Below are 26,540 nucleotides of genomic sequence, written 5' to 3'. Positions count from 1 at the left end.
TTGATAACAAAAGTCCAAAGGCTACTTACAAATTCAGAAAGACTAGAGATGCTGGTATTTCAAAGCTATTTCCAGGAAAACTGACTCAGGTACCCACAGCCGAGTATCTGTGGCTCAGAGTCTCTGAGCTATCTCCTAAGCCGTGGCTCATTTCCCTCTTTGTGTATGTGACTTTGTGTATGTGTATACATATATGTATGTATATTGGTGACTCTCTAAAGGAAAAGCCAGTTTGCTGTATCCTCTTATTTAATTTTTTCTCAATAGAATTATTTCCCTTTCATTTTTTTAGCTTAGTTTCATCATGTATCCTTAGGTAGAATAGGTAGAAAGCTTCTCGGTTCTTTGATTCTTCATACATCCATTCATTAATTGTCCCTGAATGTCTATTATGTACCTAGTGTGTACAGTTAACAATAAAGAAAATAAGAAAAAAGCAAAAAGACTTTGTCCTCCTGAAGCATCCATCTAGCAGAAGGGGACATACAATAAACAGGTAAACAAAATGGAATGTGAGCTGGTGATAGTTCCACAGAGAAAAATAAAGCAGTGGAGGGTGGGGGTTCAGGGGCCAGGTCCTTCGAGCCTGGAGATGCGGTCGGTCTGAGATGGTCAGAGAGGGGACCAACAGGAACACTCACAGTGCCAGGGCTTTCCACGCTGGCTCTCAGCAGAATCTTTCCAGGGAACTCGTGACATGCGAATTCTCAGTTACCCTTAGAAATTCTGATTCTATAGATCTTGGGGTGGCTGAAATTACGTATTTTTAACAAGGGTCCTAGGTGATTCTCATGCAGCCCTTGTCCCACAAGGTTTGAGAACCAGTGACTTAGAGAACAAAGGCAGCTGGGAGGTTGAAGTTTGAGGAAGCATCCAGAAACCAGGAGGTTTTGGGGAGGAAGATAGGACACTTCTCATTTTGTCCCCTCCACCCATCTTCCACAGCCCAGAAGCAGCCCCCCTGTCATTTCCTGCATCCTGCCTACACCACGGCTTACAGCCTCAAACCCTCTGCTCTTCATATGCAAAGGGAAGCTGCTTTTGGAATTAGGAAAACTCTTTTCTCTCCTAATAAAGCTTGCTAACGTACAGTTCAAAATCAAGCAACTACTTCCTTGTTCTGGATGGCACCTACTGTCTTCCTCAGAGGCACCTTCAGGAGCAGTGGGTGCCATTGATTCCGCGGGTGTGGGAAAATTACAGGGAACACGATCTATGGAGCATGAAACAGACATACACTGGTTTCACGTTTCAGAAATATTATCTTTGCTGTGCACTTTTCCGTCCTCGTGTTTCTTTCCATGTGAGCAGCATTTAACACCTCTGGCTGCTCCTTCCTCTTTGAAATGCTTTCCCCTTCCACATTCTGCTGGTTTCCATTTCAGGCTGTTCTTCCTGAGTCTTCTTTATAGGTTTCTCCTCCGCTCCTCCCTTAAATATGGTTCTCCCCAGAACCATATCTAACACATATGCTACACGTCTCTGTGTTTTGAAGACCATCTTTCTTCCCCCTCCCACCTGAGCGCCATCTGCACGGCCAATTTCTTCTTGAAGGGTCTCCTTAGGGGCCTTCCAGTAAACTTCAACTCGCCAGTTCTAAAATCTCCAGAGGTGGGGAAAAAGTTAACTCCTCCTGCCTCTGGGATGGAATCCTTTCAAATGGAAACCCAAGAACCTAAATTGAACTATATGGAGTAGAAAAAAATGCCTTTCAAGGGAATTTCAAGGTTATTGATAGTGTATGGTAAATAATGGGCTCTATGAAATCTCTCTCTACCCCTTGGCTTTTTTTTTTTTTTTTTTTTTTGTGAGATGGAGTCTGGAGTCTCACTCTGTCACCAAGGCTAGAGTGCAGTGGTATGATCTTGGCTTACTGCAACCTCCGCCTCCTGGATTCAAGCGATTCTCCTGCCTCAGGCTCCTGAGTAGCTGGGGTTACAGGTGCCTGCCACCACACTGCTACTTTTTGTATTCTTAGTAGAGACAGGGTTTCACCATGTTGATCAAGCTGATCTTGAACTCCTGACCTCAGGTGATCCACCTGCTTCGGCCTCCCAAAGTGCTGGGATTACAGGCGTGAGCCACCTCGCCTGGCTTCTCTTGGCATCTGAATGCCGTGGACATATTGAGGAACTGTATTTTCTGCAATTAATTCAGGCACTATGCATTTGATTTCTGGACTAGAGGGAGAAGACTGGACCCCAGGAGCACTGGATTTGCTTGGGAAACGACAATGTATCACTTTCTGAAGTATCCCCTGTAAGGGATTAAAGGAATCTAGACCATGATAAAATTCCTTATCAAAGAATCATAGCCCAGGACTGCTAAACCTTATTTTCCTTTCCTTGCTTCCTTTTCTTCTTTCTCTTTTCTTATTTTCTCAGATACTCTTTACCAATTTCTTTTTCACACATGAGGTTCTTTCTACTCCTATAGTGCCACGAAGCCATTGCTTTTGAATAAAGACATATACGCTAGTGATGCCAGCCCTAGGCTCACCTACCTCTCCTCTCTTCCCCTGGCCTTCTCTTGGCTAACTCAACCTTTTAGTGGCTGGGTGTGATAAAGGGGCACACTCCAGGCAACTAGTCTACATGGTTTAGAGCAGTGGTTTCTAGCTTTAAGATGCAGGCCCTTCCTTCACATTCTCCCGTGAATCCTCAATAGATAACAGAGATCAATGTGAGCAGGGCTAATTGCTGCAGTGGAAGCAGGTGCCCCTTTCCTCGCGTGTCCTTGTGGGGAACTTCTACTGGTGGTGGTTCCCAATACTGGCTTTACATGACAATCACCTGGGGAGCCTAAAAAAAATATCCTCAAACCCAGGCTGCATCCCAAAGCAAACCAAGCGAATCAGAATTTCTAGGTGTGGGACCCAGGCAGCAACAGTTTTCAAAGCCCCCCAAGTGATCCCTGTGGGCCCCACTGGCCAACGGCTGCATCTAAGTCACTCTCATCTCCTGCTGTCTACGCTGTATCAGACCCAGTCTTGGAGGAAGGAACTGAGCACATGTGGGCCGCAGGCCAGCCCCGATGGCATCTGCCACCCCCCTGCAATTGTCCAATTCTGGGTGAAGTATTAGCATAGCAAGCCCATGTGATCAGATGCGGACTCTATTTTTCAAACAGCTTTACCTGTAAGATAAGAGAAAATTTTATTTCCTTTGCCTAAAACCTCTTTCCATACCTCAGTTGGTTCCAAACTTAGGCAGAAAATAGAGAAGTGTTGCTTCTGACCCTCCCCAACCCCCCAGCTTTCCGCCGAGGCCCCATTTGCTACACTTCCCCTTCCTGCACCCTCCAGACAGCCCCTGGCACAGTCCTAGGTGGCCTCCGAGCACCACTGGAAAATCACATGGAGGTAGCAAGCAGTCAGGCAGAGAGGTGAAGAGCACTCCGGAGCTGGATTCTGATTTTGGCTCTGCTGCTTACTAGCTATGAGACTTGGAGCACACTACTTAATCTCTGTGTGCCTAGTTTCCTCCTCTGTAAAATGGGATGGTAATAATAAGGATGATAGTATCTGTCTTGCAGGAATGTGGTGAAGAGGCAGTGTGTTAGTCTAAACAGGCGGCCCTTGGCACCTGACTCTGAGTTGTGTGAGTGTGAGCTGGCGCTGCATACAGAGACAGGCTCTGCCCCCAAACACCAACAGCTACCCATGGAAATGCAAATCAAAACTTCATAAAAATTGGGGGGATCACTAGTTTCTCAGTGAGTTTAATCAGATATTATGAGGTGTGGAACCCCCTCCTCTTCTGGGGGACTTCAGAAGATTAATAGGAATTCAATCAGGACCATATGGGTGAGCATCTTGAGCTTCAGCTAAAAGTAGCTTTCATTTTTATTGAACTGAAGACAGGCTACTCTGGAACATCCAGACAGGGTGGATGGCAGAAGCCCAGGGCACTCCAGCCAAGCTTTGGAAGCTCCCTTGCTCTAGAGATGCCTGTGTACCTGAGACTGGAACTAAAGAAGCCCTTTAGCCCCTTCACATCATAAGGGCTCAAGTTCTCTCTCCCTTGTGGTTGCACGATTCAGAACAGCAAACACCAAAGCCAGACCAGCAATTGAGGGGGCTGTCAGGCTCAGATACAAAACACAGCAGTCAGGATCTGTTGTGTGAGAAATTGGTCTGGAGGCCGTACAAACACCCAGTTTTGGGTGCACAGCTGATAGGACAGAGTGAGTCACTGAGTAGGGGAGGTATAGTGTCCAGGGCCTTAGAGAGCTGGTAGCATCTTGTGGAGGCTGCCCTTCTCTTGAACTTGGCCTAGAGGTTAACCTGGGTGTTCTTGCCTGACACAATCGCCCACTCCTCCCCAGTCATTCACTGCCATCACCTCCCTATTTAAGATTCTATTGGTAGCTCACCTTTGTTTCATGCTGTTCTCTAGTTTCTTGCTATGTAAAGTGTGGTTCACTGTCCAGTAACAACAAAATTACCTGGCAGGGTGTTATAAATACAGATTCTTAGGCCACCCTGGCCCTCTTGAATCAGAGCCTGCATTGTAGCCAGATCCCTAGGTGATCCATTATGAATGACAGTCCAACAGACACTGTTACAGTTTTCTCCTGGGGCCCCCAAAGCACCTCAAGCTCTGTCTCTGGACACAGGCAAAAGCCCTGTGTACTTGCTGACTCACAATTCATTTATGGCAACTGGGGATGTGGGAGGCTGGAGAAACGAAAGAGACTCAACACAGAGTCCGGTGCTTTCTGCATAATAGAAGACCTTCCACTGAAGGTCCCAGTGGGAAAGGCATTTTGATGTGTCACCTGGGCAAGTGATGCAACATGAACTGGCTCTCATCACGATTTGGAGAGAAGAAACCTGCTCCGTAAGAGAAGAGTTTGCATTTCTCATGTCTTACCTCGTTCAGCTTTTCAGGACTGAAAGCAGACATCAGGGCACCTCTGACTTCCTCCCATCTTTTGTCACGTAAAAACAGAACGCTGTCGGCTACCGACTTGAACTCCAAACCCGACGCCTGTTGGGAAGTAACAAGCAGAGGGTCAGGACTCAGGGAGCCAAAGCCACCTTGGTGGCAATACAGGTCCATGACAAACACCCTGGTTAGAGTCCATCAGTGGCCAAAAAGTTAGGAGGTTTCTCTTGCAAGGATACAGAAGAAGACTATAAAGGCTCACAAGCAATGACAGAAAGAATCATGGCCGGGGCCCAGAGGGAGCAGATGGGCAAGCTCTGGTGGCTCAGCTGTACCCTGCTGCGATGTGTTCATCATCACAGAGACAACTCAATGGCTTCTGTGTGTTCTGCAGTCCCCCTACTGAGCGAGGATTCCCTGAAGACAAACAAGGCAGGCTTCCTGGAGATGGCCTAGTCTTTCCTGGGAATTAGTATCATGTCTGAACTTCGTGGCACAGGGCTTTGTGTGACTGGATTGGTTAGGTTGGACCCGAAGTTGACAGACTCACTTGTCTAGACCCTTGTATGGGTGGAGGGAGAGGGAAGGGGAAAAAAGGAAAGGCCTTCAGAAGCATGTGCCAGGAGAGTTGCTTCCAGGAGCATGCCTGCCATCATGTTTCTGTGTTCTATTGGTCATTCATTTTTTTCTCAGTCGGCAAACAGTGGTTGATAGCCTAATATTGTGTTATGGGATGAATTCGGCCCCCCACCCCAAACTTCATATGTTTAAATCCTGACCCCAAGAACCTCAGAATGTGACGGTGCAGTCGGCCTTCTATATCTGGGCGTTCTGCATCTGTGGATTCAACCAATCCTGAATAAAAAATATTCAGAAAAAATTCCACCAACTTGCAAAAAGCAAAACTTGAATTTGCCCTGTCCAGAGAACTACACTGAATCCATGTACATGAAGTGATGTGTAGGCATTGTATGAGGTATTATAAGTAATCCAGAGCTGATTTAAAGCGTACAGAAGGATGTACGTAGGTTATATGCAAATACTATGCCATTTTATATCAGAAACTTAAGCATCCACAAATTTTGGTGTCCTGAGCAAGGGTGGGTCCTGGAACCTATCCCACGAGCTACTGAGGGATGGCTGTATTTGGAGATAAGGTCTTTGAAGAGGTAATGAAGGCTGAGAGTGGTGGCTCATGCCTGTAATCCCAGCACGCTGGGAGGCTGAGGTGGGTGGATCACCTGAGGTCTGGAGTTCGAGACCAGCCTGGCCAACATGGCGAAATGCCCTCTATACTAAAAATACAAAAATTAGCTAGGCGTGGTAGTGGGTGCCTGTAATCCCAGCTACTCGGGAAGCTGAGGCAGGGAGAATTGCTCAAACCCAGGAAGCGGAGGTTGCAGTGAGCTGAGATTGTGCCACTGCACTGCAGCCTAGGCAACAGAGCGAGAACTCCATCTCAAAAAAAGAGGTAATTAAGGTAAACTAAGGTTATTAGTGTGGACCCTAATTCAACATGACTGGTGTGCTTATTAGAAGAGGAGATTGGGACACAGACACACACAGAGGGAGGACCATGTGAGGATATAGGGAGAAGACAGCCATGTGCAAGCCAAAGAGAGAGGCCTCCAGAGAAACCAACACTGCTGACACCTTGACTTCAGGCTTCTGGTCTCCAGCACTGTAGAAAAATCAATTTCTATTGTTTAAACCCCCAGCCTATGGTTGGTTGGTATAGTAGCCTAGTAAACTAATACAGGGTTCAAGAAGTTGTCTATACCATGTTGAATGAAAAAGACTTTGCTGCCGGGCATGGTGGCTCACGCCTGTAATCTCAGCACTTTGGGAGGCCAAGGCAGGCGGAAGAATCACTTGAACCTGGGAGGCGGAGGTTGTAGTGAGCCAAGATCACACCACTGCACTCCAGCCTGGGGGATAAGAATGAAACTTCATCTCAAAAAAAAAAAAGAAAAGAAAAAGAAAAAGAAAAAGACTTCGCTTTGGCCCTTATGGAATTGGCAGTCTAGAGGGGAAACAGAGAATAAGCTCATAAGCTAACAACTAGACGGAAAGTGAATTTTCCTGGAGGGAAAGTGTATTTCTTGGAGAAAGTATATTTTCCTGGAGGGAAAATGGGGCAAGGTGGGACATCGGTGGGGAACATATTTGGGAGGCTTCTCCGAGGTGAGGACTTTGGTCTCCTCATCCCTTCTTCTCAGGCCATTCTGTTTCTTTCTAAAACCAGCTGTCCCACTAAGTGGTCAAAAATGGAGCCCCCACCATTGGTCAGAGTGTCCCCAGCCTGCAGGTTGCAGGGTGTGGGGAGACAGGCGGTTGGGGGACCAAGCAGTCTCAGAACCACATGTGATGCATGGTGACGCTATTTCTTTTCACTGTTTTAATTATAGCTGAAACATGAAGCCAGTCATCAGAATTCAAAAGCCTTGTAAAAACTCCTATTTAGAGGAAAATTATAATTTTCTGATAAAATATGAACTCTCAAAATAAGCCATAAAACGTAACTGCAAAGTATCTAGAGAGGAGTTAATTATATATTAGAACCAAGATGCTGGGATATTTTTTTCTGCAGAGGAATACCTCTCTATATTTAGAAAGAAATTCTTTGGGAGCGCCATGGCCACTCAACAGAATTATGGTTTTATGGAATTTGGGGAACATAATCCATTTGTTTAGGTTCCAGAGTTGAAGGAGGAAATCATACATTATGTGTATTTATGTAGTGGCAAGATGCAGTCCTGTGGCACGCTACATGGAATAAAGCATTTAACTCCAAGGAAAGTGCGGTGATGGTTTCTGGTTCTGATAAGACAGAATAAACTAGAGATAAGAGTGAAGACTGATTGGATCTTGTACCTATCCTTAAGACTTAAGGGTGAATTTACGCTATTTTTTGTCTTGCTCCTGAAAGGCAAATGTAGTCCTCCTTGCAATATGTCAGTGTGGCCTTCAAGTATCTTTCTCACCAGTGTGCCATGACATTGTGCTCACTTGGGCCTGGAAATTCCATTAGAATCCTCCATTTTTTGATGCAATCATTTGGGGCTATTGATACTGTAATGTTTTTATTTCTGAAAACATTTTATTTATTTATTTTTTGAAACAGGGTCTTGCTCTGTCACCCAGGTGGTAGTGCATTGGTGTGATCGTGGCTCACTGGAACCCCAAACTTCCGGACTCAAGTGATCCTACTCTCTCAGTCACCTGAGTAGCTGGTACTAGAGGCACATGCCACCATGTCAGAATAATTTTGAAGTTTTTTTGTAGAGATGGTGTCTCACTATGTTGACCAGGCTGGTCTTGAACTCCTAGCCTCAAGAGATCCTCCCACCTTGGTCTCCCAAAGTGCTGGGATTACAGGCACGAGCCACTGTGCCTGGTCTCTTTTCATTTCAGATGTCCCATGATAAAAGGAAATTGATCATTTCAAAAGAGCAATCAGATGGTGAGGGGACATTAAATCATGTCATATATGAAATAGTTGTCAGATTTTGGAATTTTTAACTGGAAAAGAGAAGATTTGGAAGATCAGATAGTGGTACTTAGGCATGTGCCTAATAAATATTTATTGAATACATACTGCATGGGAGAGGGAATTTAGGTTTTTTTTTTTGTGACACTAAGAAGTGGAATTGGGTTTAATAGAGGAAGCTATGGGGAAAATTTCAGCTCATCTGAAGGAGAACTATCCCAATAGTCAACAGACAAAATTATTCAAAGATAAGATAACCTGCCTTGAGCGATGAACTCCACACCCCTGGAGACTGTTCCACTTCTTAGAAATCCTGTACCCAAGGCTTGAGCATGCAGAGGGGTTTGGTCTAAAAGCCTTCCAATTTCAAACCTGAGACTTCATGTCTGGAAAGCCACTCCAGACACTCTTTTTTCTATTAGTTTGCCTACATATTGATTTAAAAAATTGTGGCAAAATACATGTAACATAAAATCCACCATCTTAACCATTTTTTTTTTTGAGATGGAGTCTTGCTATGTCGCCCAGGCTGGAGTGCAATGGTGCAATCTTGGATCACTGCAAGCTCCGCCTCCCGGGTTCACACCATTCTCCTGCCTCAGCCTCCCAAGTAGCTGGGACTACAGGCGCCCCATCTTAACCATTTTTAAGAGTACAGTTCGGTAGTATTAAGTACACTCACATGGTTGTGCAACTATCACCAGCATTCCTCCACAGAACTTATCTCATCTTGCAAAAGTGAAACTCTGGGCCTATTAAACAATATATTCCATAACCCCTCCACACCTCCCGCTTGTCCACATATGTTCATTGATGAGACTTACTGAGAGATACCTTGAAAGAGACAAAGGATTTTCCCCATAGGAATGAGTGATATGGTTTGGCTGTGTCCCCACCCACATCTCATCTTGAATTGTAGCTCCCACAATTCCCACGTGTGGTGGGAGGGACCTGGTGGGAGGAAATTGAATCATGGGGTCACGTCTTTCCTATGTTGTTCTCGTGGTAGTGAATAAGTCTTACAAGATCTGATGGTTTTATAAAGGGGAGTTTCCCTCCACAGGCCCTCTTCTCTTGTCTGCTGCCATGTGAGGCGTGCCTTTCACCTTCTGCCATGTTTGGGAGGCCTCCCCAGCCACGTGGAAATGTGAGTCCATTAAACCCCTTTCTTTTGTAAATTGCCCAGTCTCAGATATGTCTTTATCAGCAGTGTGAAAACGGACTAATTCAATGAGTAACAAGACTGGTAAGTGTGATGGGAGCCAGACTGTGTATGTCGTACAGGAAGGGGACTCTGCAGAAAGGAGGTCCAGGGACATAGCTTTCGAGGCTCCTGTCTGTCAGCCTAGCTGTGTCCCAAGCCTCCAATCACTCTCTGGTCAGGGGCTTCCAGACTGCAAGCCATGATCAGTCATGAAATCAAATGTCATGAGTGGCAACCAGCATTTAAAAAAAGCAGAGAAAGAGACGAGATAGACAAGATTAGGAAACACAGAGGAGCATTTAACGTCAGGGAAAGTATTTTGTGGTTGTTGAACTTGTTCAAGATGTGTGTGTGTGTGTATGCGTGTGTGTATGTATGTGTGTATGTGTGTGTGTATGCGCATGTATGTGTGTGTATTTCTGTATGTGTGTGTGTATATTCTCTGTCAAAATGTGAATGTGTTTCTTACTGTAGATCATAGTCAAAAAAGTTTGAAAAACCAAAACTAACCCAAACCCCAAACCTGGGAGTTGTTCTCTCTCTCTCAACTACAATCCTGTCAGTCACAACTATTAAATCTCTCTTTGGCCAACTCTTTCCATCCCCACAGCTGCCACCCTGGCTAAGGTCACCATTATCTCAGCCTCTAACTGATTTCCCTGCCCGCAGCCTTGTCACACCCATCCATACTCCACCCTGTAGTCAGTGGGATCTTCCTAAAGACAAATCTAGCCCTATCCTCATGCAAACTCCCTAACTTGTTTTATGAGGCCTGGTATGTGCTGGCCAGTTCCCCACCCTTTCTGAACACAAAGCCTGAAGGAGTGCCTTAACTTCCCAATCCCTTATATAGTCTGAAGTCACAGGGCCTTCTGGAAGCTCGGGTTGCATTTGCTACTTTGGGCTTGGCAGGGTAATGCAGTGGTTAAGAACATTGCCTCTAGAGTCAGATGCCTGGGTTCAAATATTGGCTCCATGTAACTCTGAGAGCTGACCTCTCTGGTTTGACCTCTCTACAGTTTCTCAATCTGTAGAATGGGGATAATAACGCTACTGACCTCTTAGGATAGTTGTGAGGCTTCACTCACTTCACAAATATTTATTCAGTGCCTGGTATGTGCTAGGCCCTGATTTAGGTGCTGAGGATACATCTGTGAACAAAATGAAGCTCCGTGTCCTCACAGAGCTTGCATTCTAGTGGGAGAAGGTGGACAATAAGCATGAGAAGTACACTGGACGGTACAGTGGGATGGGGCGAAGCGTGTTATTAAATTGGTCTGTTGGCACTGGGCTCCTGCATAGGTGAGATTTGTGCAAAGCCTTGAAGGAGCTGGGGGTTTGGTGGGCGTGGGAACCATTACAGCAAAGGCATCATATGCGTGAGGACCCTCGAGGACGTGGCGCAGCTTGAGGGGAGGGATGGAGGCAGGCCAGAGAGGGCATGGGGGCCTGTGTGTGGAGGGCCTCCAGAACCTTGGTAGGATTTGTACTCCACAAGACACAGGTAGTCATAGCAGAGTTTTGAACAGAGACATATCTTGAGCTGACTTCTGTTTTAAAGAATCTCACTGTTTGGTGTTGAGAGTCAACTGTGAGGAGCCAGAGTGGAGGCAGGGAGAGCCATCAGGAGGAAGCACAGTGGCCAGGAGAGAGTGGGGGTGGAGGCTCAGGCCAGGGAGCTGGACACAGATACGGGGAGAAATGATCAGCTTGGCATGCTTTGAAGGTAGAGCCAACAGGATTTCCTGATGGATTGGATATGAGGTGGGAGAGAGAAAGACAGGAGTCAAGGATGACTCCAAGGGTTTTGGACTGAGCAATTGGAATGATGAATGCAGTTAATACATTTATAGCTGTTAGATATGAGTTCTAAATTTCTTTTCAAAGAATCAATATGTCAGTATGTTTAATTCTCTGCCTTCTACTTTTAAATTTAACTTCCTCATAAAGCAACATTTTTCGATTACCTACTCCACCCTGACTCATTTCAATCACCTGCTCCACCCTGACTCATTCCTATTACCTGCTTTCTCATAGCCATTTTTTTCACCAAACCACTCACTCCATCACTCTCTTTAAATTAGCCAATCGGAATTAGTTTAGCCTGTGCGGTCTAACCCCAGCCAATAGGGGAACGACACAACAGCAGGGGCCACGTGCGTCAGGGATAAGAACCCCTTCCCCTCCCTTGTCCAAGTGTGTGCTCACCATTGCTCCATCTATAAGGGCGCACCCTTCTATAGAAGTAACTTGACTTGCTGAGAATTAAAAAGAAAATTTTATATTCGAGTGCTATTTCTTTTGCGGCATCAAAACTTTATTTATAACACAGCTTTCAGGACAGTCCTTGGCACATAGTGTTGAGATGATGTCACATTATTCCGTTAGACCCTTGACCATGTCATCTCTCTAGGGTCTGGTCCTTCTCATGAGCTGTTTTTCTCTTTCTCTGAAACTCTAGATCCCTCTCCAACCCCCTTTCTCCTTTGCCTGCTAACTCCTATTCACTTACATGAACACAGTTTAGAGAACATCTCCTGAGGGAAGCCCTATTGACTGAACTTCACCCCAAGGGCTTTGTGCAGATAACAGCTTACTCCCATTTAAAAAAGATTTTTTAAAAAAGTGATCCTTAGGAACAAATTCACTGATAAGTTATGTTTACTCATTCTTTTCTTTCCCCCCCATAGGGACAGATCTATAGATGTGGGAAACAAAACATTTTGTGATTTCCAAGGACATTCTTATGGGGAAAGAGGAGAAGCAACGGGTTGGTGGTTTCATGGCTGACAGAACACCAAAGACAAATAAAACTCTATTAATCTGGAATCAAATAGAGACCCACAGATTTCTACACTTATCCCAGTCGAATTGAACATTTTATTTGTTATTTTCATAATGAACTACTGATTTACAGAAATCACAGCTGAGAATAATTAATGTGCACAGAGTCACGATTTAACATTAATCTGGATCATCTCATGAGCCAGCATAAACTGAGCCCCAAACCAGATACTTACAAGAAAGAAAAATTATAAGCCAATGTCACTCGTGAACATAGACACAAAAGTCGTAAACAAAATATTAGCTAATATAGCTCAGTGATAAATTACAAGAATAATTCATTAAGACCAAGTGGGACTTATTCCAAGAATGCAACTTTGAAAATCAATGTAACTTGTTGCATTAACAGAATAAAACAGAAAAACACATACAATCTCAAGAGATGCAGAAAAAAATTGATAAAAACTGACACCCATTCATAATAACAACTTTCAGTGAACTATCAATATAAGGAGACTTCCTTCACCTAAAAATGACATTTACAAAAACACCTGCAGTTAACATTATATTCAACAGTGAAATAGTTAACACTTTCTGAGGCTGGAAACAAGACAACTATGTCCACTAGTACACTTCTATTTGACATCATAGAGAGGTCAATAAGGCAAGAAAAATAAATAAAATTTGTAAAAATTGGAATGGAAGAAGTAAAACTCTATTTATTTGTAGATGACATGATTGTATAACATAGAAAATTTGAGAAATCTCTATAAATAAACTTCTAGATTCAATATTGAGCTTAAAAATATTGTTGGATACAAATTCAATATACAAAAATGTATTTCTACACAAGGGCAACAAACTACTGAAAAATGAAATTTTAAAATATAACTTACAATAACAGTAAAACTATTAAATACCTACAAAAACATTTGACTAAGGATGTACAAAAGACCTGTAGTCTGGAACTACAAAATATTGCTAAGATAAATTTAAAATACCTAAATATATAGAGGTTCCACATTCATAGTTTGGAAAATTCAACATTGTTATGATGTCCATTCTTCAAAACTTAGCAAGATTATTATAGTACTGTAGTTGTGTTGTGTAAACTACTCATATCTTAAGTAGAAAGATGAAAAGATGAACCAACTGAAAATAATAACTACAACAACTTTTCAAGATATAGACAGTACAATAAGATATAAACAAGAAAAAGTTAAAAAGTGGGAAGATGATGTTAAAGCGTAGAGTTTTTATTAGTTTTATTTTTGTTTGTTTATGCAATCAGTGTTAAGTTGTCATCAGTTTAAAATAATGGGTTACAAGATTATTTGCAAGATATGATAACCTCAAATCTAAAAACCTACAACAGATACACAAAAGTGTGCCTTTTTCATGCCTGTAATCCCAGAACTTTGGCTGAGGCAGGCAGAGCACTTGAGGCCAGGAGTTTGAGATCAGCCTGGCTAACATGGTGAAATCCTGTCTCTATGGAAAAAAAAAAAAAAAAAAAAAAAAAAAAAAATAGCCAGGCGTGGTGGTGCACGCCTGTAATCCCAGCTACTTGGATGGTTGAGGCATGAAAATTGCTTGAACCCAAGAGGCGGAGGTTGCAGTGAGCTGAGATCATGCCACTGCACTCCAGTCTGGGTGACAGAGTGAGACTGTCTCAAGAAACAAAAAACAAACAAACAAAAAACAAAAAAAAACCTAGAAATCAATAAGAAGAGGAATTTTGGAAACTATACAATTTCCAATTAAACAATGCTCCTCTATGACCATTGTGCCAATGAAGAGATTAAGAGGGAAATTGAAAAATTTCTGGAAACAAATTATAATGGAAGCACAATGTACCAAAACCAATGGGATATGGCAAAAGCAGTACTAGGAAGAAAATTTATAGTTATAAGTGCCTACAGCAAAAAAGTAGAAAAAATTCAAATAAACAACCTAATGATACATCTTAAAGAACTAGAAAAGCAAGAGCTAAAGCCAAAGTTAGTAGGAAAAAAAAGAATAAAGATCACAGCAGAAATAAATGAAATTGAAATGAAGAAAACAATACAAAAGATCAACAAAACAAAAAGTTGGTTTTTTGAAAAGATAAACAAAATTGACAAACCTTTAGCCAGACTAAGAAAAAAAGAAAGAAGGCTCAAATAAATAAAATCAGAGATGAAAAAAGAGATGTTATAACTGTTACTCAAAGGATCATTAGCAGCTACTATGGGCAACTGTATGCCAATAAATTGGAAAATCTAGAAGAAATAAATTCCTAGACACATACAACTTGTCAAGATTGAATCACTAATCCAAAACCTGAACAGATCAATAACAAGTAATGAAATCAAAGCCGTAATAAAAAGTCTTCCAGCAAAGAAAAGCCCAGGACACCATGGCTTCACTGCTGAATTTTATCAAACATTTAAAGAAGAACTAATACCAATTCTACTCAAACTATTCCAAAAAAGAGAGGAGAAGGGAATGCTTCCAAAGTCATTCCAGGAGGCCAGCATACCCTAATACCAAAACCAGACAAAGTCACATCAAACAAAACAAAACAAAAAATCTACAGGCCAATATCCCTGAAGAACATTGATGCAAAAATCGTTAACAAAATACTAGCAAACTGAGTTCAACAATACATTAAAAAAATCAATCACGATCAAGTGGGATTTATCACTGGGATGCAAGCATGGCTCAACATATGCAAATCAATCAATGTGATACGTCATATCAATGGAATGAAGGACAAAAACCCTATAATCATTTCAATTGATGCTAAAAAAGCATTTGATAAAATTCAACGTCCCTTCATAATAAAAACCATAAAAGGCATAGATGGAACATCAATCAGCATAAAAGCCATTTACAACAGACCCACAGCTAGTATCATACTGAATGGGGAAAAACTGAAAACCTTTCCTCCAAGATCTGGAACATGACAAGGATGCCCACTTTCACCACTGTTATTCAACATAGTACTGGAAGTCCTGGCTAGAGTAATCAGGCAAGAGAATGAAATAAAGGTATCCAAATTGGAAAAGAAGAAGTCAAATTATCTTTGTTTGCAGATGATATGATCTTATATTTAGAAAAACCTAAAGACTCCACCAAAAAGCTATTAGATCTCATAAATGAATTCAGTAAAGTTGCAGGGTATAAAGTCAACATACAAAAGTCAGTAGCATTTCTATATGCCAACAGTGAACAATCTGAAAAAGAAGCCAAGAAAGCAATCCCATTTACAATAGCCACAAATAAAATGAAATACTTAGGAATTAACTTTACTGAAGAAGTAAAAGATCTCTACAATGAAGACTGTAAAACACTGATACAAGAAATTGAAGATACAAAAAAAAGGAAAGATATTCTATACTCATGAATTGGAAGAATCAATATTGTTAAAATGTCCATATTACCTAAAACAGTCTACAGATTCAATGCAATCTCTATCAAAAGAGTGACATTCCTCACAGAAATAGAAAAAACAATCCTAAAATATGTATGGAACCACAAAAGACCCAGAATAGCCAAAGCCATCCTGAGCAAAATGAACAAAACTGGAGGAATCACATTACTTGACTTCTAATTATATGACAGAGCTATAGTAACTAAAATAGCATGGCTCTAGCATAAAACCAGACGCATAGACCAGTGGAATGAAGAGAAAACCCACAAACAAATCCATACATCTACAGTGAACTCATTTTCACAAAGGTGCCAAGAAGAAACATTGAGAAAAGGACAGTCTCTTCAATAAATGGTGCTGGAAAAAGTGGATATCCATATGAAGAATAATGAAACTAGACCCCTATCTCTCACCATATACAAAAATTGAATCAAAATGGATTAAAGACTTAAATCTGAGTCCTCAAACTATGAAACTACTAAAAGAAAACACTTGAGAAAATATCTAGGACATTGAACTGGGAAAAGATTTCTTGAGTAATACCCCACAAGCACAGGCAACCAACACAAAAATGGACAAATGAGATTGCATCAAGTTAAAAAACTTCTGCACAGCAAAGGAAACAATCAGCAAAGTGAAGAGACAAGCCACAGACTGGGAGGAAGTATTTGCAAACTACCCATCTGGCAAGGGAATAATAACCAGAATATGTAAGGAGCTCAAACAACTCTGCAGGAAAAAAACCTAATAATCCTATTAAAAAACATGCAAAAGATGTGAATAGACAGTTTAAAAAAAAAGACATACAAATGGCAAACAGGCATATGAAAAGGTACTCAACATCACTGGTCATCAGAGAAATGCAAATCAAAACTACAATGAGATATCATCTCACCCCATTTAAAATGGCTTATATCCAAAAGACAGGCAATAACACAAGCTGCCAAGGACGTGGAGAAAAGGGAACCCACATACACTGTTGGTGCAAATGTAAATTAGGACAATCGCTATGGAGAACAATTTGGAGGCTCCTCAAAAAACTAAAAAAACTAAAAATAGAGCTACCATATGATCCAGCAATCCCACTGCTAGGTATATACCCCAAAGAAAGGAAATCAGTATATCAAAGAGATATCTGCACACCCACGTTTATTGCAGCACTATTCACAAGAGCCAAATTTGGAAGCACCTAAGTGTCCATTAACAGACAACTGCATAAAGAAAACGTGGTACATATATACAATGGGAGTACAATTCAGCCATAAAAAAGAATAAAAGCCTGTCATTTGCAACAACATGGATAGAACTGGAGGTCATTTTGTTAAACAAAATAAGCCAGGCACAGAAGGACAAAATTGGCATGTTCTCACTTATTTGTAGGAGCTAAAAAGTAAAACAATTGAACTCGTGGAGACAGTGGAATGATGGTTACCAGAGGCTGGGAAGAGTAGTGAAAGAGTGTCGGGGGAGGTGGGGATGGTTAATGGGTGGGAAAAAATAGAAAAAATGAATAAGATCTAGTGTTCGGTGACTATAGTCAATAATAATTTAATTGTAGGTTTTAAAATAACCAAAAGATCAGCACCATAAGACAGGGCAAAAAATAAATGATTATAATTGTATTGTTTGTAACACAAAGAAAGGAAAAATGATTGAGATGATGGATACCCCATTTACCCTGATGCAATTATTATACATTGCATGCCTGTATCAAAATATTTCATATACCCCATAAATGTATACACCTACTATATACTCACAAAAATTAAAAATTTAAAAAATTTAAAGAATTGACAAGCTGATTCCTGTAAACAGGTATATGGAACCAAAAGAACTAGAATAACCATGAGAATTTACACTACCATCTCTCTCTGTTTCTCTCTCTCTCTCTCTCTCTCTCTCTGGGACAGGGTCTCGCTCTGTTGCTGAACCTGAAGTGCAGTGGCAGAATCATGGCTCACTGCAACCTACACCTCCTGGGCTTAAGCAATTTTCTCACCTCAGCCTTCTGAGTAGCTGGGACTACAGGCATAAGCCACCATGCCTGGCTAATTAAAATTTTTTTTTTTTTTTTTTTTTTTTTTTTTAGAGACAGGGTCTTGATATGTTACCCAGGCTGGTCTCAAACTCCTGGCCTCAAACAATTCCCCCACCTTGGCCTCCCAAAAATTATAGGTGTTAGCCACCATGCCTGGCCACACTGCCATCTTTCAAGATCAATGATAAAGCTATACTATTTAAGAGAGGGTGATATTGGTGCAAGGATACACAAAAAGACCAATGAAATGGAATACAGTCCAGAAGTAGACTCACACATATGATCTCTTGATTTATGACAAAGGTGCTATTCAGGGGGGAATGGGTGGTCTTTTCAACAATGGTACTGGGGCAACTGGATATCAATACAGAGGGAAAAAAAATCAGCCTTGATCCATACCTTACTCTATACACAAAAGTTAACTGGAGATAGATCATAGTCTCAATAGTGAAAGGTAGAACCATAATGCTTCTAAGAGAATATCTTTGTGATCTTGTATATAAGGCAAGAGTTCTTAAAGAGAATGCCAAAAGCAATACCACAGAAGATTTTGATAAATTGGACTTTATTATCAAAGGATATTATTAAGAAAATAACACACAAACCATGGACTGGGAGAAGATATTCACAACACATTTATCTGACAAAAGACTCAGGGCAGAACATACAAAGAACAACAAGTCAATCAGAAAAAGTCAAACACCTTAAAATAAAAGTGGGGGAGGGGGCAAAGAATCAACAGGCACGTTGTTAAAAAGGAGACTATTCAAATGGCCAGAGAGCATATCAAAAAGTTCTCAGCCAGGCGCGGTGGCTCACGCCTATAATCCCAGCACTTTGGGAGGCCAAGGTGGGCAGATCACTTGAGGTCAGGAGTTCGAGACCAACCTGACCAACATGGAGAAACTCCGTCTCTACTAAAAATACAAAAATTAGCCAGGCAGGGTGGTACATGTCCGTAATCCCAGCTACTCGGGAGGCTGAGGCAGGAGAATCGCTTGAACCTGGGAGGCAGAAGTTGTGGTGAGCTGAGATCACCATTGCACTGCAGCCTGGGCAACAAGAGCAAAACTCCGTCTCGAAAAAAAAAAAAAGAAAAAGTTCTCAATGTCATGGTCACCAGATAAATACAAATTAAAACTGCGCTGAGATACCACTACTACCCAGCCCCTGGAATAGTTACAATGAAAAATAATGGCAAGATGAAAGTGCTGGCTAAGATTGGAACAACTAGAACTCCACTTTATGGGAGTATAAATTGGCTCAACCACTTTGGAAAACTGTTTGGCAGTATGTACAAAAACCCATCATGCACCTACTCTCATGGGCTAGCGATGCCACTTCTAGGTGTTCATAAATGCCTGTTGATATAATAACCTAATTCATAATAGCACAAAACTGGAAACCTAAATGTTTATTGACAGAGGAATAGATTGTGGTGTTTCTATACATTGGAATGCTACACAGCAATGAAAAATGCAAACGATGTTCACGATCTTGCTCTGTCCCCAGGCTGCAGTGCAGTGACATGATCATAGCTCACTATAGCCTCAAATTCCTGGGCTCAAGGCATCCTCATCCCTCAGTCTCCTGAGTACCTGGGACTACAGGCACACACCACAGTGCCTGGCTAATTTTTAATTTTTTTTTGCAGCGACAGGGGTCTCACTTTGTTGCCCAGGCCAGTCTCAAACTCCTGGGCTCAAGCAATCTTCCTGCCTCAGCCTCCCAAAGCGCGAGATTACAGGACTGAGCCATCACACCTGGCTATATTAATCTTAATACGTGGTATGGATGACTCTTACAGACATTATGTTGAGCAAAAGATGCCAGAACAAAAGGATACATACTCTAAGTTTACATTTACATGAAGTTCAACAGCAGGAAAAGAGAAATCTATACAAATCAATGTCAGAAGAGTGGTTTCCTCTGGATGGTAGGGATGGGTTGACTGAGAAGAGGCATGAGGGAACCCTCTGGAGTGCTGGAAATGTTTGTATCTTGATCTGGGTTGTGGTCACATAAGGGAATACATAGACGATAATACATTGAGCTTTACACTCAAGATTTGTGTATGGAAGTGACTTCAATTTAAAAAATACTAAGGAATTATAAACATTTAATTTGGACAGACTTGAATGCTGGATGAACACCAACAAGAACACCAACATCAACAGATGTAACTACAAGGCTTCATATTTAGGTTTAAAATTTAGTTGTTCAGTGCATGTGATGGAAGCAACCTGACCTGCAAAAAGTCGCATTAAAAAGATCTGGGAACCTTCATTGAGCACACGCTTGTTGGGCTGTATTGGGGTATCATCGTCAGGAACAGAGGAGGTCTGTCCTACTGCACTCATGGGAGCAGTGCCTGCTCTCAGGAAAGAGTGTCCTACTGTGATGTGTAATGAAGTTAGACCTCATCAACTAAACGATGGTTTTCATTCAGTGGCCACATTTTAAGAGAGGTGTTAAGAGCTGGCAGGAATCCTTTGGCCCTGTTTTAATTTTGGTTTTTAATCTCAAGCTGGTAACTGTTGTTGCCACCCTTTGATGACCACACGTTGTGGGTGGATTGCAGTTTCTCTCTCACAGGCTCCTGTTAGGCTGCCTGATTTGGGATGATCACACTGCCTTCCTTGGCATCCCTTGCAAGTGTCCTCTGAGACCAGGTTAAAAACTTCCTTTTTTAATATGGATCCCATTAGGACGTCAAAGGGTGACATTTGTGGTGATGTCTCCTCCTTCAAAGGGTGGCCCCTTTTAGGGCCTATGGGCCCTTTGGTTCCCATCTCCTAAAAGAGGCAGGAAGGAGAAGGTGAACAGAGAAAGTGAAAAGTCATTAGAGGAGTGACAACAGGTAAGAGAGGAAAGTGTGGTTTAACTTTGCCCCTTCTGCCCCTCTTCAAAGGGTAGATTAGTGCTGGCAGCCAGAGGGGGACAGAAAACCCAGCAGAGGGGCCCCTCGTTGTCTTTACTTGCTCTGCTTCAAAGCCATGCCTTGGGCATTTAGGAAGATGTGGATGAACCCCACACAGAATGTGTCAAGACCACAGTCTCTGGCCCTCCCTCGCAATCCCACAGCAGGAGCTGAATGGCTGCTATTTTCAATGATCTTGAGCTGGGTTTGCTGCACTTTATGTTTAGGGCTGAACAAGCTCTGCTCTGAATGGTGTCTGTGATTATGCTGTGAATAATCATGGAGCAACTACTGTGTGCCAGGTGCTGTACTGGGACTGGAACTATCAAGACAAAGAATGGAGGGTGGAAGTGGGGTGGCCCATATCACCAATACTTGTCCATCTTACAGCAAACACAGTACTTTTCATATTATTTCATCAACTCTTGGGTCATTCTCCAGCAATTAGGAAACACTGTCCTGAGGAGCAGGTTATTGAAGAAAACCAACACCTCGGCATTCCATGGGTGCATGAAGACAGCAGCCACTTATTGAAGGTTTCTCATGGGCCAGCCCAGTGATTCTCAACTGGCCTGGTAAAGCCACACAAGAACCACTGGCTCCTTCCAGAGTGTTGCAAAAGCATGGAATGCATTTCTGCTGTAACCGAGTTCATGTATTATCGGGAGAAAGGGATGAAAGGCATGATAGAATATGAAGCTATAGCCAAAAATGTTTTCTTGTGTTCTGGAACATGCAAGAAATGGACTCAAGATCTAGATGATCTCTGGGATGCCTTGACGGATGATCAACAGTTCTCAAACAGCCACACAGGGCTGAGGGGCCAGCTGAATAGAGCGAGGTGCTTCTAAGGACTCCGAGAGATAGTGTTGTACCTCTGGTTGTAATGTGAGTAGAGAGAGCCAACTTGTTTATGCCAACTAGGCTGCAAAAATATTAATATCAAAAAGAGGACCACAGTCACAAAGACTAGGTACCACTGTTACAAACATTGTTTCTAATTCTCACACAATCAGGCACAGATGAGGACAGCCACTGTGCAACTTGTCCCCTTCCCACCTGGAGATGTGAAAGACCGGCACTGCCCACTCATTGTATTATAATCGACTGAGACTCAAGAATTCTGTCACTTGTATAACCCCAAATTCTATACTTGAGGCTATTTTCAATTTATGTCTATTGCTATCTGGCTGTACAAATATTTGAACCAAATAGGGCTTATATTTTGGTGGTTTGAAATAGTAAAGGTGTTCCTTTTACTAAAACTAGAGTATAAAAAAATTAAAATATGAAAAAAATACCGAAAATGAAAACAGTAGTGGTCTTACTATTCTACATGTCAGTTTTCATTCATTCCCTCTGCTGGTAGAATGTGGCCATAGACATAACATCATCTTCGCTCTCTCTGCGGGAGAGTGTGACTGGCCTGAGAGAACGGCCTCCGGGTGAGGTTGTGAGATGTGTCCACAGCTCGAGGGGTCAGCTCAGAGGCATGTGGTGGCTAAAAACAAATTTGGGCTCTATCTGCCTAGTCAGCTTCAGCCGCTGGAAAGGGGCCTCTTCTAATTATGGCAGTCTTGCCTGACAGAGTCCCAGCATTTTATCCACTGGGGAGGAGGAGGAAGCCAGGCGCTTGGAACTGTGCTTCTATCAGCCCCAAAGCTGACAGTGAGGGCCCTTCCTGAGTGGGGAAGGGAATCCGGGGGCTTGCTAACTCTTATCTTTTGAGGAAACTCTCCAACAGATCTCAGCAGAGTTTCTGGCCAGAAGCAGTGTTCAAGAAGGACAAGGGTGTTCCTGATATCGCACTTGACATGCTTGGCTGCGAGAATAAATTTTCCTGAGGGGGCCTAATAGGGAGCTTGTTCCCTGTACCTGAAGCTCCAAGTGGCTCTGTGGGACTCTGGTGGGACTCTGTGGCTCCCTGTGGCTGCCAACAGTCACGTGAACTGGGCACCAAACAGACCTTAGGGATTAGCTAGTCTAATGTATTTTACACAGGAGGAAACTGAGAATCAGGAGGTTAAAGGATTGTCTGAAGGTCACACAACTAATAAGAGGTAGCAAATCTGGAATCTGATTTCATTTCTTTAAACTAAAATCAAAGACATTTCACCATGCTACTGAGCTATGGCTTAGAAGAGGGGAAATGGGAAGAAGAAAAGGAATGTCATAAGGAGATTGGGGCAGAGAAAGACAGGGAGGATCAGGACTCAGTGACTTGATTTCCATGGAATGTTCTGGAATATATCCATTGAGAGACAAGAATTGATTTTATGGTTTATTTCTCTATTCTTATGCCTAAATTGTAGATATTAATCTCCTGGTTTACACACTTACTTCTACTTCTGCCACCACAAAAGTTAGGGAAATATGGCATAAATATCAGAGCAAGCTTTTACTAATTTCTTTTTGTTAAAAAAATATATAAAGATAGCTTCCTGCTGAACCAGGAGTCTAGTAAGACAAAAAATATGAAATCATTTTCAACAAGGTCTTGAAATTTTAGAAAAACCTCTGCAAGGCAGAGAGAAGTACATTTGAGCATTGAGAATCAACACCACTTAACACTATTCCTGTGTTCCCAAGGCATCACAAGACACTCAGTACTTTTAAAGATGTTAGAATTAAAACTTAGCTACCATGTTGGAAACGAAGCTCAGTGTGTCGTACTGATTAAATGTAATGCCATGGATCTGGCTTTTCTAGGACTTAGCCATGTCCAGACATTAGAAAAGCAGGTGAAATGGGAGACCCGCAAGGGACAGGCATCCCATTGCGACTGTCACCTGGGAATTCCAATAGGGCAGCCCATCCTGCAACAGGAAGCTTCCAGTTCAGACTGGAGGGTTTCCTATGCACAGCAAAGACCTTTCACCATACCGCTGGGCTATGGCTTAGAAGAGGGGGAAATTAAAAGAAGAAAGTGGGTGTTAGAAGAGAAGATTGGGGCAGAGAAGGAGAGGGAGGTCACATAAAACAAAGAGGCCTCAAAATAGAGACGGGGGCAGGCAAATGAGGTTGCACACCTGTGTTTCTGGTTTCACTGCCCTCTGTAGTCTGTTTATGCTTTCAGGAAGAACTTCTGCCTTGCTCAGAGCTGTAGACCTGTAATGTGAGTTGACCTTTCTCAAGAAATGCACAGCTAAAAAAAGTTGGCAAAGTTTGACTGAAGCCATGAGAGCTTCCCTAGGTCATGCACAGCAACCACTCTCACAACTTAAATCTTGATGCACGTGTTTGAACATCTGACTGTCTTCATTTACTCAATGTTTGATTTAAGAGAAAGAGAACCAGGAACTCCAGGTGAATAGTTTTCAAAAGCTGTCAGTGGAGAAGTACTGGTTACAGGTGTAGGAATGAGTTCAAGGGGGGCGGTTTCAAGTCTGCCAAGGCCCCCTCTCTCCTCAATGGATGCCAGCAGGCGGGTCCCTGTGGCCCCCACACAAGGGGGTCTGACCCACCTGTAGCCCTGAATTGAGCTTTCCTTGCCAATTAGCTCTGCAATGAGCCAACATGCTATTTTCTTCCTTCAATAGGAGGCTGCTGCAGATACAGAGGACAGGAAGGTTTCCAGTGACTAATTTGCCTATAACTTTAGTCATCTTCACCAATGCCAAGCAGTTTGTGGTTTCACAGTGACTCATCCTGCAATGTTCACAGCTGTGTGGACAGCGAGTGAAGCAGCCCCTGAGAGGCTGAACCTGGGGCAGCCAGGGTGCCGGGTGTTGATGGTTCGGGATAAAACCACCCACCACGTCCATCACATGGCTTTGGATGTGACTCTTGTGTGTGTCAATGGTGTGGCTCAACCTGTGCCTGGAGACGTGACCTCTGTGTTGCTCATGAGGACCTGAGGGATGGCACTCCATGCTGCCACTCCAGACCAGAGCCCACATCTCCAAGGCAGTAGGCTTAGTGTTTTGACACATCCCTGACATGCCTATCTGACCAGACCAAGCTAACATGGGCCAAAGACTGGTCTACCTCTTATCACCCTTCCCATAGCTCCCGAACTTTAGGCCTTGATAGGAGGCCAAGAACAAGAAGTTCTGCCTCTGGTTGTGACCATTTCTGCTGAGTCATGTGGACTCAGCTCCATTTCCCACAGATATTTAAAAAAGAGCTGCCCTATGGTTTCATTAGGTACCGTATCTAACAGCAAAGAAGAGCTCATTGAAAATATCTAAATAGAAACATCCAAGTCCTGACGTACCAGGACGACTGAGCTTCTATAAGTGCCAGGAAGATTGATTTGGGTTTAATGATAAGTTGTGGTTGCACCACCATGGAGCAGTTTCAGGAAGCACTGAGGACATTGATAGAGACCTACAAGGTCCACGTGGAAAATGAGCAAGATGAAGCAGAGACATTGCACAGACTCCACAGGCCCGAAAAACGGTGAATGGGAAAGCATGACGTTAAAAACTGCCACTCTGGATCCAACCCGTAGTCTGCTCCAGCCAGTGTTCTGGAGTTTGGAAAAGAATATTTCACAGGATGATATTTGAATTCACACATTTGTTCAATGTTGATGTATGTCAGGGAGCTCCCTGTTGCATCACCCCCACCTCCAGTGAATATGCTCTATGGAACCCTCATGGGATGCTTACAGCTCATGTCAAATTTCAGAGCTAAATCCAGCTTCCCAAATCAGGGCCCTTCTCCACCAGGCTGTCCAGGGACAAAACTCACGTAACTCAAGCCTGAATTTGTGAGCAGAGATGGGCTCTCCCTGTTGGAGAATGAGAGCATGCATTATTTAAGTTCCTTTTCACTTAATTTATCAAACTAATATGCCGAGGTATTTTCTGTATCACAAGGGACCGTTTGGTAGCAGCTTGCATGGAGTAAGCGTTTAATGTTTACCGAGTGAATGTATAATAAAGCTGAATTGCTGAACGCTTAAGTAAACATGGCCTATTAGAGGGAAGGCAACGTGGTGTCAGTAAGGAGAAATCACGTCTCACTAATCTCCTTGAGTTCTTTGAGCAGATAAATAAGCATATGGATAAGAGGGAACCACAGAACCCAATTTAATTTGACTTTCAAAAACCTGTGAGAAAATCCCACTTTAAAGACTGTTTTTTAAAAAATTGAGTCACTAAGGGTTGTTTTACCATCGATATGGAATTGGCTTAAAGACCATAAACAAAGCTACACATAAGTGGATGCATTCCCAGATGGAAAACTGTAAACACTGGGGTTTCCTGGAGATCTTATCTACGATGGGTCTTTTTACATGTTTGTGAATGACCGAGACGAAGAAGACTATATTGCAACTCCAGGTTCAAGTAATACCTCATTCTTCTGGGAGGAATGTCAAGTTGATGGAAATTCCATTCAGTTGGAACAAGAATATATTGGATGCTGAAGAGTCAATATGTGTTTATGTCATGGGGTTTAAAAAAAAAATACAAGATACAGTTCTTGGCCTTGAAGAGCTAATAATCAAGCTAGAGTGAAAGCCATATCCTCCTTTACTGTAAATAGTGGAAGGCACAAGGGGATCAACTGTGACAATGAGTGACACACATGGTGAGTGCTGCCAGAGTTCAGGGAAGGGGAAAAGTGCATGTGGATGGAGGCAGGGAAGGCTTCCTGGAGGAGGCAGAATCTGAGGAGTGTCTTGAAGAACAGCAAGAGTTTGGATGGGTGTGGAAGAAGTGGAGGGTTTTCTTGTGAGAAGCAGTAATGTGTCACCTGCCAAGTACTGTGTAGAGGGAGAGGTTATATGTATGATCCCATCTGGCTTTACGACAGCCCAGTAAGGTGGATCATATCCCCCAACTCCAGGCCT

The 26,540-nt window shown here is 42.6% G+C and overlaps 1 protein-coding gene across 3 annotated transcripts in view; it reads right to left on the bottom strand.

Moving 5' to 3' along the window:
- TBXAS1 (thromboxane A synthase 1) overlaps positions 1 to 26,540 on the bottom strand; it is a 191,140-nt gene that overhangs the window by 80,420 nt on the left and 84,180 nt on the right. For all 3 annotated transcript variants that reach the window (XM_009243284.4, NM_001132913.2, XM_009243287.4), the window contains 1 exon segment: positions 4,875 to 4,991. In XM_009243284.4, the coding sequence (XP_009241559.2) occupies positions 4,875 to 4,991 (117 nt within the window).

This window comes from Pongo abelii, chromosome 6 (genome assembly GCF_028885655.2).
Source record: "Pongo abelii isolate AG06213 chromosome 6, NHGRI_mPonAbe1-v2.0_pri, whole genome shotgun sequence".
Taxonomy (NCBI): Eukaryota; Metazoa; Chordata; class Mammalia; order Primates; family Hominidae; genus Pongo; species Pongo abelii.
This window is presented reverse-complemented; position numbering and strand designations above follow the sequence as displayed.